The 15333-nt window shown below is 48.4% G+C and overlaps 1 protein-coding gene across 3 annotated transcripts in view; it reads left to right on the top strand.

Annotated features, from left to right (window-relative positions):
* MYO5B (myosin VB) overlaps positions 1-15333 on the top strand; it is a 368321-nt gene that overhangs the window by 325225 nt on the left and 27763 nt on the right. For 2 of the 3 annotated variants that reach the window (XM_055368552.2, XM_063699216.1), the window contains exons 28-29: positions 4825-5064; positions 5879-5979. In XM_055368552.2, the coding sequence (XP_055224527.1) occupies positions 4825-5064; positions 5879-5979 (341 nt within the window). Of the gene's footprint in view, positions 1-4824; positions 5065-5878; positions 5980-12291; positions 12370-15333 lie in introns of all 3 variants that reach the window. The other variant, XM_019013976.4, reaches the window with a different exon arrangement.

The following is a 15333-nucleotide window of genomic DNA, read 5'->3' as shown; positions in this document are numbered from 1 at the left end:
TGAATGCTCTGAAGTGTGCAAAGGGATGGGAAGTGTACTGTGCCCTCCAAAATTATAGACTCTACCTGAGCAGGTAAGTCAAAGCACTAAGATGATGAGTCAATACACCTGGCCATTCAGCTGCCTCTTGCAACCTGATCCTTATCCAGTTGGATTTGAAAAAGCTGCCCACAGGTACATGCACAAGATGAGGCTACTCTAGGAAGACCCCTTGGCAAGTAGTGATTTTTGCTTAAACCCTTTTACCAGAATTTTAGAAATTTCTGCTGATCCTTCTGGAATGCAAAAAGTAACTGCAGCTCTCGGCAGAAGCACATTGACTACGTACCCTGCACAAGGCTTAGGTGCCCCCATTTGGGGTAAGGTCATGTAGAAGGGTTCTCAGGGCCAGTCACTCCTGCAGAGCATTGTCTCCGGAGGCCTGAGTAGGGTGGATGGAAGATGGGTCTCCCTGCAGTGACTGTTAGCCCCGGCCAGTGTGCAAGAGCAGAGGAGAATGAGTGGTAGGGATGGTGAGGGCAGGAAGGGTGGCTCTAGGGGAAGCTCACCATTCCCTGGTGCCTGAGACAGGCCTGGTAGCCAAAAGGAGCCATGACTGTGCTGACCTGGAAGCTGGCTGGACAGACAGACCCTGCTTACGGCCAGCAGCAGTGTTGGTTTTTCTTTATCGACCTGCTATCAGCCAGAGCTGGATTCAAATCAGGAGATGGTACCCACTGACTCAGAGTTTGTGCAAGAATGATAGAGAACTAAGAGTCCAGCTTGGCAGTTAAACACTTTTCACCTCAACTGACTATCCAGCCATTGGCTTATCCAATATTGAACGTGCATCAGAAAAGACTCAGTTGAGAAGATCCTTCGAGTGTTTTTTTTTCTCCTTAATGTGTCCTTTTTATAGACATTTTTCATTTTATTTGTAAATTTATTAAAGTAATTCTGTTCATCTTAGAAAAATTTTAAAATACAAGAAAATCTAGAGAATTTTTTAAAAATCCATATTCCTGCCACTTAAAGGCAGTCTCTGATATTATTTGGATATTTATCTCTAATGCTTTTTATATGCATATTTATATAGTTGTTATATATATATAATTTTTATTCTGCTTTTTTTCTCACTATAACGAGCATTTTTCTACATGTCTTTGTAAACATGATTTCCATGGTTGATTAAAATTTTATGACATGATTATCACAATTATCCATTCTCTAATTGATGAATATATTCTCATGTTTTACTTTTATAAATAATCCTGTGATGAAACTAGGCTTTTTTTGAGAGAGAACTGGACTGTCCATTTTATTAAAATTCCTCATAATTTTAAAACAAACTGTATCCATTACTGTTTACTGTGGCTAGATTTGTGAGAGCCATTTTCACAACTTTAGCTTGTTTTATGGAACACGGATCAGTTTTACTGGTTTAAAAATCTTACAGAGTTATAGAATGGTGGTACAGTGTTGACTATATATAGAATTTCAATGAACCCTTATTCAAAATTGTGCTGCCTCCAGTGGTAACACTCATCCCGTGTGAAATATCTACTTTGTAGCGTTCATCCTCATAGGGTGCTTTCCAGGGATGGACTGACGTTTAAGAAATAGACACCCAAACTCTCTACAGAAAGGTTTCCTGCCCAGTCCAATGTCCAGCTAACCTAGGGCTACCCAGGGACAGGAAATCGGAAGCATGCGGTGTGCAGGGCCCAGCCTCAGCACACTCTCCTGGGGCGGTTTCACCCCCACCCACCCACACATCCTCCCAAGACTTCAGTCCTCACCAACATACTGATCCATCTCTAGCCCATAATTCCAACTGCTCATTGCACCGTGGGGACTACAGCTGCACACATCTGAACCCTGAAACCCCATCTTGTCTCAGTAGATGACACACATCACCCAAGCATCTAGACTTTCTTCCCACTCACTTCCCACATCCAAGCAGTCTCCAGGTCTTGACATTTCCACCTCCTAAATCTCTGCATCTCATTCACATCTCCCTCTGCTCCCTGCCATGGGCCATGCCACGTTGTACTCCAGCCAGGAGGCCCATCTCCCCATGCAAACCAGGGAAACCCTTCTGAAGCTCTGCGATGACCAGCTCACTGCTTTTTCCTGGATCCAGCTCCCTTCCCTGGGTTTTGGAATCTCTTGACCCCCACCCCCTCTGCTCTGCCTTCTGCATGACAGCATTTCCCCGGCAAGTCCTGCTTGTTCTTCTCTGAGGCCTTTGTACCTGGAGGCCTCTTGTCTGCCTTTTTCACATAGCTAGCTGCTCCTGTCCTTTAGCTGTCAGACCTGTTCCCTCCCCTTACCCTCTGGCCCTACCCCTCTGAGTCCGTGGATGGCATTTTTCTGTGTTCCCCAGTCACTCTGGATTCACTCATGTCATAGTGTGTTCCAGGCTGCAGTGCCATGATCTGTACTTTAGTGTAATTGATAGGTTCTAAGCAGGTGTTGTGCCTGCAGCACCTAGCACAGTGCCTGGCCTGAAGAAGGTAGATGATGAAGATTGGTGGGAGGCAGGGCCTGGGAATGGGACTCCCTTATTCTCCAACTGGAATGGCATAGCATTTGGGTGCATCAAAAATATGTCTTTCACACAAATTCGTCTGTTTCCATTTATATGAGGTACCTAGAAGGTTCAAACTCAGAGACAGAAAGTAGAATGATGGTTGCAGCAGATGAGGAGCGGGGATGGGGAGTTAGTGTCTCATGGGGACAGAGTTTCAGCTGGAAAAGGTGAAAAAGTTCTGGAGATGGATGGTGGGGATGGTTGCACAACATAAATGGACTTAATGTCACTGAACTGTGCACGTAAAAATAGGTAAGATTGGGTCGGGCGTGGTGGCTCATGCCTGTAATCCCAGCACTTTGGGAGGCCGAGGTGGGCAGATCACGAGGTCAGGAGATCGAGACCATCCTGACTAACATGGTGAAACCCCATCTCTACTAGAAAAAAAAAAAAAAAATTAGCCAGGCGTGGTGGTGGGCACCTGTAGTCCCAGCTACTCGGGAGGCTGAAGCAGAAGAATGGCGTGAACCTGGGAGGCGGAGCTTGCAGTGTCGCCAATGCACTCCAGCCTGGGCGACAGAGCGAAACTACATCTCAAAAAATAAAAATAAAAATAGGTTAGATGGCTAATTTTGTGTTTTATATTTTTTACCACAATAAAGCATGCATATTCTTTTGGCACTGTTGACCAGAAAGGATGATGAGGGAATGGTAGTGAACCTGTGGGGGAGGAGAGGGGAGTGGAGAGGAGAGGTGATGTGTGGGGGACCAGTGGGGTATGGTTAGGGGAGATGGTGTCCAGGAATGGTTAGAGAATGGGACAAATAGAAATGTCACAGATGTGCCCTGGGTAGAAATCCTTGAAAAACAGCCAAAGCTTTCAACCAGCCTGGCTCTCTTTGTCTTGAGGCACAATCTCACAGCTGAGTAGGGCCTGGCGTGGCTGTCAGCACAGGCACCCAGCCAACAGCTGTCACCGAGCTCAGTTCTGGCCTGTCACAACTGGAGGAAACCTTAGCCACCAGCTGTTCTCACTCCCTTAAGCCACACCTGAGGAGGCTAAGGTTCCAGGACTGTGCAGTGTGCACCTTGAGCCAGGAGGGGACCCAGGGCTGCCTCCACACCCAGTGCTCCTCTAGCATGTGACGCTGGCTCTCCTGAGGATGGCCTTGGCTGCCAGAAGATCACCCAGGCACTGAGGGGATCCTTAACTCCTGAACTTAGTAAATAGACTCACCATAGGCTTGGTGACTCATCAATGATCATTATTAATCACCTTATTTTGGGGCCCTCATCATGTCTGCAGAGTTACTATCTCTATGCATGGTTCTAAATCTTCTGGAAATCACCACATACATGGTGGAGTCATAGGGGCGCCCTGGACCAGGAGTCAGGAGCCCTGGCCCTCTGTCCTGGGTCAGTCTCTAAACTTGCTGTGAGCCTTCCCCTCCCTGGGCTCAGCTTCCTCACTCAGCAAATCAAGAGATTCATTCTCCCCGGCAGTCTCCTGGTTCCATCATGCTATGGTTCTGTAACAAACATGCAACCAATGCACACTCATCCACATCTTTGGGTTTCCTTTGGGAAATTTTGAATCTCATGTATCCCAGGGTCCTGCCGGCAGTTTGTTTGTGATCATCAGACTTCATCTCAAACACAAAGTTAAATGTACTATCCAGAAAATATGAAGTATGTTCCAAAGTTGAGTTCCTATAGCACATTCAATTCTGTATGTAGGTATTTTTCCTCTACTGACAGTGACAGTTGGTGGCTTTCTATATGACCAAAACAACAAAACTGTGTCCCTGGTGTATCTTCCAAGTCTAATTAGTCCGGGACAAAAATGATGCTTCCTGAAAAATAGGGAGCAAGGGGTTCTCTGGGCAAATAAATTTAGGAAATCCTGCCTTCTTGTATCTTTTCTTGGAAAGTCACAAAGCGTGTGAACATATTTAGATTGTAGGAATTCTTATGTTTATTATATGTCATTTAAAATTGTGAGCCCAGCATTTCCACAAGGAGGAGTTTCACCGCCAAACATGTTTAGCAACACGAACACTTTTGAATCACTTCGGAGACTGCCGCTCTGGAGGCATTGTGCAGGTGCTTCACACTTGTGACTTGAAGTCATGAGTTCACATCCAGGCCCCAGCTTTGACTACTTGCTGATGGCAGTCAGAACTTTCCATGTGTTTCAACGTTTAAAGAGCGAAGTTTCCCAGTGGACAAAAGAAGGGGAGGAGGGGAGGCCCACACAGGGAGAGGGCCCTAGGGCAGGGAGTAATGGCAGCGGCCCTTGGGCTGTCTTCCAGAGGCAAGAGCTGGAGTCAGAGAACAAAAAGCTGAAGAATGACCTGAATGAGCTGAGGAAAGCCGTGGCCGACCAAGCCACGCAGAATAACTCCAGCCACGGCTCCCCAGATAGCTACAGCCTCCTGCTGAACCAGCTCAAGCTGGCCCATGAGGAGCTCGAGGTGCGCAAGGAGGAGGTGCTCATCCTCAGGACCCAGATCGTGAGCGCCGACCAGCGGCGACTCGCCGGCAGGAACGCGGTAACAAGATGGCGGCCCGCGGTGGGGCTGCTGAGGGGTGACCCTAGGTGGTAGATTAGTGTTTTTTTAATGTATCTTTACCCACGAGGGTCTAAAACCTGAAAGAGCAGAGTCTCTCGCTGTGGGGTCTCCTCTAAAAAGGCAGAGCAAAAGACTTGATGCCCTGTCAGCATGACCTTCCCTGGGGGATGCAGCTACAAACTTCTAGACTCTTCTGAAGTTAATATGAAGATGTTTAATAGGTAACCTCAGGGTGGCCTTTTCACCTTATACCCCTTGCTGTTTGCTTTCTGAAGTGTAGAGAGTCATTGGTCCTTCTCAGTCCCCCAGGGTGGCAAGTCCTATTCACTGTATTTTCCTAATGTTCTCACTTTCTGGGGCAGACTAGAGCCAGAGGGTGGGGACAGAGGCCAGGTGGGTCACTCCATGGGCTCTAAAAACCTGAGCCACTTCTGGGCATGAGCCTCGGGACAGCTGAGGTAAGCAGGTGCTGACGAGTGTGGAGGATTCCAGCTGAACCAGGGTCTACCTGTGTGCTCTGGACTTGGGTGCTCTCTCCTCCCAGGGGCACCTCCTGGCCATCTTCCCCCACCGCCCCACATGCAGCTCTGTCTCAGCCTGGCCTCGTTGTTCTGTGTCTCTTCCAAGATGACCTTTTGGAGTCATGTTCCTGGCGTGGGTTTGATTGTGGTTATCTCTGTTCTTTCCAGGCCTTTGTCTTTTCCCAAAGGCATGTTTTTATACCTGTTTGTATATAAAGCCATTTTGTGGCAATTGTTTAACCAGAGTTATTTTTTTATCTGGGGCTTTCCAGGAGCCGAACATTAATGCCAGATCAAGTTGGCCTAACAGTGAAAAGCATGTTGACCAGGAGGATGCCATTGAGGCCTATCACGGGGTCTGCCAGACAAACAGGTAAGGCCGCTGCGGTCAAATGTACTGGACGAGGCCGCGGAGAAGGGCCCTGCCCAGCCGAGTCTGTTTGGGGTTTTCCTCAGGTGATGACCATGTGCTCAGCATCAGAGAATTATTTATTAGAGGACACAGAAAGACTGACTCAGAACCCCTGCCCTACTGTTAGCTCAGCAAGGCTCGAGCAACACGCTCTCAGCATCTAGAGCCCAGGTCCCCTGAAAAGGATTAGGAAAAAGGAGCTTCCCTGGGAGGATGACAGGAGTGGAATAGGAAGGTCTGGCTGAGAACAGCTTTTCTTCTTGAGAGGATGCTGGCTGGGGAGGGGGGTGGGGGGTGGCTAACTGGCAGCAGAGGGCTGCTTAGCCACCTGCTGCAATGCCCTTCTCATGCATGCAGTGTGTGTCACACAGTGGGGGCCCACCCTCTGTCATTCAGAACAGATAGAACCCAAGCTGGGCACTTGGGGGTGGAATGGAAGCATTTCACCTCCACCGTCTTAGCCAAAATGAGATCTCCCTGGATGTGAGTTTAGCAACCACTGTCCCCTCGAAAATAAGCTGAGCCAGGGTTAAGGCAAGCAAGAGTGATTGTCTGAGGGCAGCAGCAGGGCCAAGCGTTGTCAGCAGACAGAACGCAGACCCCCAAGGCAGAGTGTCTGAGAAGGTGCACTGCAGAGTCCACTCCTCACGGTTTAGTAGCGGTCACATGACCGATAGGTGCCTCAGTTGCCTCATCTGTGAACTGGGGACAGCCATAGCGGCATCCTTCCTGTGGCTTTGGGGAAGATGGGGTGAGCTCCTATCATCTCTGTAAGGGACTTAGGACGGTGCCTGCCTGTGGTGCGCACATGATGAGTGTTACTGCCGTGATATTGTTGTTATCATCTGCTTCCTCATGCCCCTGTGGGCACCTATAAAAACGGAGCTGGCTGGCTGAGCATAGTGGCTCACACCTGTAATCTAAGCACTTTGGGAGGCTGACATGGGCAGATCACCTGAGGTCAGGAGTTTGAGACCAGCCTGGCCAATGTGGTGAAACCCTGTCTCTACTAAAAATACAAAAATTAGCCGGGCGTAGTGGCGGGTGCCTGTAATCCCAGCTACTCAGGAGGCTGAGGCAGGAGAATTGCTTGAACCCAGGAGGCGGAGGTTGCAATGAGCCGAGATCATGCCATTGCACTCCACCCTGGGCAATGAGAGCAAAACGGTGTCTCCAAAAAAAAAAAAAAAAACACACGGAGCTGGCCTCTTCCCTGGCTACCTTTCTCTCTTACCTCAACTAATAGAATGTTGATCAAGTATTTGTTCAAAATTGGTGAAAATAGCAAACATTTCCCAAAAATGTTATTAGGTGGCACTGTGAGTGCAACTTCAAGTTTTTTTGCAAGAATGTCACAGAGTCACTGAAGACTTCTGGTACTTTGATTCCCAGATCTTTTCATCCAGTCCCTCTTTCTGCAGAGAAGGAGACTGAGGCCCGGGGTGGGGGGGGGGGGTGGAACAGCTTAGGCCCGCGGGTGGCCTATGCCTGAGTCAAGGTAGAATCCGGAAGGCCTGACTCAGGCTGGGGCGGTTTCCAGCCACTGAGTAGGTAATCAGAAGTTGAAGGTGGTGTCGCAGGCTCCAGGAGGAAATTAAATTTATTTCAAGAGAGGTATAACTCTTTTCCCTAAAGGAGGGAGAAAAGGAACGAAGGTGACTCTCTCAGTGCTAAAACTGGAGTCAAGATTTAGTCATTTTAAATTATCTTGGGTTGAAGATAAGAAATGAGATGAATAAGAAAAAGCCCAGGTGATACTAAAGTAGAAAGGAAGAAGCAGCCGTGTGCTTGGTCTGACAAGCGGTGTGCATATCTCCCCGATCTTCAGAGCCGTCACCATTGGCAGCCCCTTTTATTCATGCAGCGGTTGTCAGGGATCCAGACCCCAGTTTAGGTTTTCCCAGGGGCTGCTTAATACCCTGGATTTGTCTTCCTTTACAGCAATAATAATGATGGTGATAAAATAAAAATAGCTTTTATTATATCTTAAAATAATTCTGTTCCCAGCAAGCCTGGTGTACAATAGGAAATTAATAGCCTGTGAAACTGAGTTAAGTACAGAAAAGGAGCCGGCTGCCCTGGGGAGTGGAGGCCTGAAGAGCCAGCTTCGCAGTGTGTGCTGCACCAGGTGCTGTGGAAGTGGCCATGGTGGGCCTGCCTCTCTCCCAGTCTGGCTTTAACTTTGGGAAGTGTTCATGATTGCTGCAAATCCCAGCATTGAGGGAGGAGAGGCAGGGAACAGGGACCCAACTGGGATTCTGTGGAGCCCATGACAAGGGGATTCCCATTACCATGAGGGCCACCCTGGCAAGTGGGGTGCTTTGGAGATAGACAGCTGCTCTGCCTTTCCTACAGTTTTCCTGTAATGGAGAGTTCTACTGTTTAAATATAAATTATATCTACACATGTGTGATTTGTGGGAGATCATTTAGAATTTTGATGACATCTATCCTCTCCTTAGAAGAAGTTAGACTCATATGCTGAATTTTGCTTAGCTTTCTGGGGGCTTCCATCACATTCCCAGTCATAGCCTCTTTAAGCATTCATGATCCTCAAGTTCAGAACTTTTATCACTTGCTAACCTTCATAAGTTTGTAGAGTTTTGTTTTGGTCCCTATAACTGTGTCTTTTCCCTTGTTTTGAACTCTGGGGAGAGAAGCTATTATTGAGGGGCTGCTCTGAGAGGAGCTACAGGAATGCGGGTGGCACTTCTGCTTCCACAAAGCTTTCTCCTTTTTTACCTCTGGGAACTAAGAGACACCAGCATCATTATCACCATTTTATATATAGGAAAATGAAGGGGCAAGAGGGCTGTGAACATGAGCTGGGTGCTGGGCAGTTTGTCTTCTTTTCAGGGCTGTATATGGGAGAAGGATAGGGAAGTGGTTTAGGAGGGCACAAGTTGCCACTGCCCTCAGCCCAACCTCACCTCGGGGTGAGCACTTAAAGTCAGAGTTAGGTAGGGGCAGGAGTGTGGCCAGGGCTCTGGTCTGGCTCTTTGACAGTGCTTCTTTGATTCCTGTCCACTTCTACCCAAGCCTTATCAAGAGTGTAGAACTCCAAAGTGAGACTGGTGCATTCCCGAGGTCCCAGAAAACCTCCTAGCAGCTCCTCTCCATCCAGCAGTTCCCCGGCAAGACAGGAGGCCTCCAGGCATTGGTATCTGGGCTTGGTCGGGTGCACCTGGGGTTATTATTCACACCCCCTGCCCCCCCCCACAATACACACACCAGGGGCCTGTCCAGGACGGTGGAGACTGTGTTTGACAAGGAACTGTGTGCAGTCTCAAGATTTGCTTGGAGCTGTTGGCTCATTTGACCTTGAGCCTCGGCTGCTGTGGGCTGCCTTGCTCAGAATGGCAAAGAAGGCAGGAAGAGCTAGCTTCTGCCCAGCTCCTCCCCAGAGGGCCCAGCTTTAACCAGTCCTGACTAAGAGCTCTTGGCTTTTTTCAAGGAGGTGATCATTTCCTTATGTTCCGCAAAGTTCTGCTGGTCCTGAGTTGGCAGCACAGTTTGGGTCTGCTGTAATTTCATGGCTAGGTCATATCAATCCACAAACTGTTCACCCTCATATGGCCAGGCCTAGGGCCTCAGATGTTTCTCTGTTGTTCCTGGCGTTTGGAGTGTGCCTTCCATTTCCCAGAGGTCCCAGGGAATATGCTAGGAGGTTGAATAGAAAGCTTGGGTATGAACTAAAGAAGTTAGGCTATCTGTGGAGCACACAGGGGGCTTTTTAGAACCAGGAAACTGACCATCTCTGAGCTGGCAGGAACCTTGTCTGTTTCCCCAGGAAGGCAGGTTCTTAACTGTGGCGGGGCCGTGGTTGATAGATCCTGTTTTTCAATATCTTCACAGAGGCAAAGTAAATATTATCCTAGGCCTTGTCTGGTTTTTCATAAGATCTGGAAGAAACCTTTGCGATAATTGAGTAGGCTACTTTCACTTTACCCATAAAGAAAGAGAGGCCCAGGGCGTGGAGGTGATTAGCCCGGGCCACGGGCTCATTACAGGTGGGGCTGGGAGTTGCCCCAATGCTAGGTTCTCCAGCCAGTTTCCTGGATGCCAAGCCTCACTGCCCCCTGTGGCTGGAGACTGACTGCAGTGAGTTAACTTATCTCTGTGTGTCACAGTGGTCTCTCTGTAAATATTTGTAGATTTATTAATAGATATCAAGCACTTACATTTTCAACAAAAAATCCTGAGCCAAGTAGTTTGGGCTTTTTCTTTTCCCACCAGGAGGTGGCGCTCCCTCCCTGGCCTTGGCCCATAATGGCCTAAGTGGAGCTGGAGGAGCTCCTCCAGGGGTTCTTTCCTCTAGGAACCAACGGCTGAAGCAAGTTGGTTGACTGGTTTTTAATTTACTCGTGTGTCTGATTTCCTGAGCACTGTGGGCTGCCTGGGCTGCACAGTTCTCTACTTTTATCTTTATCCATAGTGCCTGGCTTGTTACAGAATTAAGAATTCTGGGAGTATGGCCCTGTGAGGCTGGTGGCCTGGGCATTCATTAATCCTAACTTCCTTGTTGTGTGAGTCAGCTTCGCATGCCCCACCCTAGAGAGCTCTGCAGTCTGTAGCTCTATGGGGACGACAGAGGTGAGGTGAACCTCTGAGACAGAGCCCCAGCAGCCCCTCCGTGGGGGGTGGGGGGCTGGAGGCTGGAAAGGAGCTTTAGTGCAAGGTCTGGAGACCCTGGGTCCTGGCGCAGGAATCAGTGTCTCTCTGGTGTGGGAAAGGAGGTGGGTGGAGCCCAGGATCCCTGCACTTGTTCCCTTTCAGCGCTGATGCGCTCTACTTCCGGCTCTCCCCAAGAATCACTGCAGTGGTGCCTGCAGTCCTCCAGTGAGCTGTGCCTTTGGGTTAAAGCACCAGCCATGAAAGGCCATAGTAAAATGCAGGCACTAACACCTGAGACGGGATGATGCTGAGTTATGAGTTTGGGATTTGTTAAAGTCTATGTTGATGTTAATGATGGAGAGGTATAATGAGGCACATCCGATCCCCACTTCCTATCGTGGCCTGAAACAGTCTCTCGGGTTAAACATTAAAAGAGCCCTGGCTGAGGAGGAAGTCCCTTCAGATGGTGGGGGGCCTTAGGATTTTATTTTTGGTTTACAGATGGTTTGCACCCTGGGAATGAGGATGAGGGGATTACAGGTCCTCATTTAGGGCTGTTTGGATGCAGTTCTTGCTCCATTATTCCTGCCTGGAAAGCTGGAATCTGGCCTGCAGGAGGAGTACTCCAGGAACAGAGGCTGTTAGGAGCAGGGAGGTGCGGCAGAGTCCTGCTGGGGGCAGCAGGCCCCTACCTGCTCTCCTCCACCCAACTCTGCTGGCCCTTGAGTATCTCTGTGTGCCCAGGGCTGTGCAAGTTGAGGACCTAGATGGAGGTGGAACATTGGACACACCTGACCTCCAGGAGCTGCCCTTGCTGGCATGGGGCAGACACTGGGTGACTTGGAGACAGCAAAAGAGTTTGCATGTAGAGGGGTAAAGAGTCCTGCTTTCCCAAATTGAGTAAAAAGTGGTAACGCACCCCAGTCCCAAGGTCAAGGGGAGACATCATTCAGTTCTCATCTAGGGCATTACAAAACTTGTTTTAGCTATTTGAGAAAGACCCTGCAAGGAGAGCTGGAGTTAAGATTAGTTAATATTTTTGTGCCTTTAAGGAGTCTCAGAAAGATCTGCATTGAAAAGCAGGTAGTGTCTGCAGTCTCCTTCCTTACCCTGGGTGGGCCTGACATCCCCCAGGGGCTTCCCATGCTGCTCTGCAGATGCAATGCCTTCCCCACCATGAGGCTGCTCACTGCCTCCAGCTTCCTCCATGCACACTTAGGGTTCTCTCCTCCCAGCCCCTTTTGCATCTCTCCCTGTGCTTGTCTGAATCAATCTGATTGAGGGAAGCACCATGTGTGAGGCTATGTGAGTGCTTCCACACTACCCGCACTGCTGCCTTGCTGCCATTTACAGAGTTACCAGAACAAGCTGGCCCTCTGCTGTCTCTGGGGCAGCATGCTTTCCCACCTGGGGTTATTAGCAGGCCCCACATGAGACCACATGAACCCACTTCCAAGACAGTACCTGAAACTGGAGGACTTATGGGAGAGATGCTGTTTGCAGGTGACAGGAGAGGAGGAAGGGAAAATGGGAGTTCTTGAGCCTTGCCTTTTTTTCATTTCCAAACCTTGGCTAGAATCTCCTCACTTGCCAGGACTCCCTGCCTGCCTGTCTCTTCCCTCTACACTGGACACCCTGTTTTTCTGTCCTTTGTTTCTAGCAAGACTGAGGATTGGGGATATTTAAATGAAGATGGAGAACTCGGCTTGGCCTACCAAGGCCTAAAGCAAGTTGCCAGGTGGAACATATTCCTTTCTTCCTGTGTCTGCTTTGTCCGTTGTGCCTGCTCATGTCTATGCTTAACCGTTTTTCAGCTACAGTGGGTGTGAGAGCACGGGGAACAGTTGGCATGCAGTCTGGCTGGTAGCCCCTGTGGTTGACCATCTGTCACTGTGCCCAGGCTGTACAGATATGGCTGAGGGTGGCTGGTTGTTTGGGTCAAGGTGATAGCATTTAGTGGACCTCAGGAACCACATGGTCCAGCCTACTTGTTCTATAGGTGAAGAAAGAGACAAGAGCAGGAGGTCACATAGCGGCAGGCACACAGCTCTTTAGAACAAGGCTGAGAAGGAAACATACCTCTGGGGAATCCTGGGCCTGTGCTGCTTTCACACTACATATTGGCCCTCCTAACTGCAGGATCAGCCAAAAATGTCTGCCTGATCTGTGCTGCTGGCTGTGCTCCAAATGCAACCTGTGCCCCCAGAGCCTGCCATCAGTACGTGTGCTGGTCCTGATCTCCGGGACTCCCTGGAGCTGATGGCAGCCAAGTGCAGTGCATGCGCCTTGACATCTGGCCTCACAGCACCTTCGTGGGGTGGGGACACTGAAGCCCGGAGGGTTTAAGGAAATTGCTGGTGAAGCAGAAGATCCAGAATTTGAACCTGGTTCCAGCTGATACCAGAGTCTGTGCCTGAAACCCACTGGCCCTCAGCAGTGGGTGAGCAGCTTAGCCAGACAGGGTAGGCATGCAGCAAAAGGACACCATGTGATGGTCACACCATAGGCCTGTTGACTGCAGGTGGCTTTTAAGAGCTGTGGCATAGCTTTGCCTATTGGAGCCTCTCAACAAGAGATGGACTGGTAGTCATCGAGCTTGCTTTCCAGAGAGGAAACCGGGACTCGACAAGGTGGCATGAGTGCTGGACCCAGCTCCCTCAGCCAGGTGGTGGCGGAGCAGGAGCCGGAAGCCCTCATGCTGCTTCTCCTTGCTGCCTGCTGAGGATGTAGTAGAGGTACTGTTGCACCAAGAGCATCTCTTCTTGGAAAAAGAAAGTTTACTCAGCTGATTGACAGGGTAGTGTTTCTCTAGGTTCAGATGTGGCCCCACAATCTGTGAGCAAGGTGACATGGTGGGTCTGTTTCCTTGTGAATGGAATAGGACCTTCCTCACGGGGCATTATAAGGAATAAGGTTAATACAGGTGAAGTACTTTGCACATGCCTGATATGTAACCATGGAATAATAAATATTAGCTGCTACTTCTATTACTATCATGGTTATTATTCAATAAGATCAGATTTCTGTCCCACCAAGCAGTTTGTTTTATTGGAGGAAGGATCCTTGTGTGAAGCCAGGTGATTCCTCGTGCCTCTCCATCAGCAGATCAGACATGGTTTCATGAATCGGCAACTGAATGCATTAATAAAGCACAGACATATGAGTCAAGAGTCCTGGTTTCTAGAATCAGCCCTGCCACTGGTCGTGGCCTCAAAGCTCTTTTGGCCTTAGTTTTCTCACCTGCACGATGAGGTGGCTAGCCTAATGTTTAAGTAGGAACAGACCCTGGCTGAGTCAGCTACAGTCCACCTGGAGAATAAGACATGAACAGTGAATGTGCTGCACAAGGCAGGAGAGAAATCCTCAGGGCAGCTCGCCTAGAACCCAAGAGTGTCTGTTCTCTCATTAAATGTATAACTTATTGGTGACTACTTTTAATGTGCTTACTGTAGCCAATATTGGATATTATCTAAATGCTGTATTTCATTTAAAATCCTGATTTAATTACCCAATTATCCTCCACAAATCTCATGTTATTTTTCTTTAGTAATAGGTAATATCGCCTGTAGTGAATGAGTGATTTTCTCAATCACTTCTTCATTCATGTAACTTTGTTGAGGAGCCACTGGGAGTCAGGTGTTACACCCAGTGCTGCTATGGAGCTGACTCAGCTACATAAAATGTGGTTGCTTATATCAACAGTGTAGACTTTCCCTCTCTCTCTTGCTCCCTTGTAGACATGGTCCCACCTGTCTTATGATAATTCTCACCTCCCAAACCATCAGAACTGTAAAAAACATGGCGCCTTCCTCCAGGGCAGCCATGGCCTCCAACAGCTGTGTTAGAGGCACAACCAGTTCCTACCTGTGTGCCTACCTTGGTCATAATCATTATGTGCATCCCTGGAAGACACTGGGGTGGATTTTTTCCATGTAACCATGTCTGGAAGCTCTTTACAGTACAGTACCTCTCCCCCAGCACCCTAGCTTTCTTCCATATGAAGCCTGCTGCACTGAATCAGAAAGCTGGTTTAAGTAACTAAGTCCAAGAAGGACAACATCATGGTCATATTAGCATCTAACTTCCTGAAGATGAGGCTGCCTGTGAGCCTTCATTAATCTCTTGCCTTCTATTATGATGGGAGCATTGCCCAGGTAACTGGCACCTCTTGGTCTTGGGCCTTTTGACTCAGAATGTTATAAGACTTCTCCTCAATCTTTGCAAGATCTCTAGGTCTCTCTGCTTCTTGTCATGACACCAGCTGATCTTACACCTTCCCCAAGATCATTTGCAAATAGTCTTAGTTTTCATTTTTGGCTGGAGGAAACTTGTATGTAAAAATTGTATATGCAATAATTGTATGTGTAAAATAAAATGGGGCTAGTAATAATGGTAAAGATAAAAAAGGGGCTAATATTTTGCCTTTCTAAAACTTGTGGAGAATCTGCCACAGGGAAAATATGTGAATAATATAATTAGCTCAGTTTTGCCAGAGTTTTATCTTAAGAAGGAGGTTCTTGTGAACTTTGGGGCAGATGTAGATGTTTTTATTTAAAAGATGCTTTAAGAAATGTATTTCTGTTGATGGACATTTTGACAGGGAGACAGTCTTTCAATCCCAAACCATTAAACTATGCTCACTGAATGAGGAACAAGGGTCGAGAAAAAGGCTTAGGACCAGAAGTGCCTTTGGCCTTGGTTT

This window comes from Gorilla gorilla, chromosome 17, assembly GCF_029281585.2.
Source record: "Gorilla gorilla gorilla isolate KB3781 chromosome 17, NHGRI_mGorGor1-v2.1_pri, whole genome shotgun sequence".
In the NCBI taxonomy this organism is placed as follows: Eukaryota; Metazoa; Chordata; class Mammalia; order Primates; family Hominidae; genus Gorilla; species Gorilla gorilla.
Note: the sequence above shows the minus strand (reverse complement) of the source record. Positions and strands in the feature narration are given on the sequence as shown.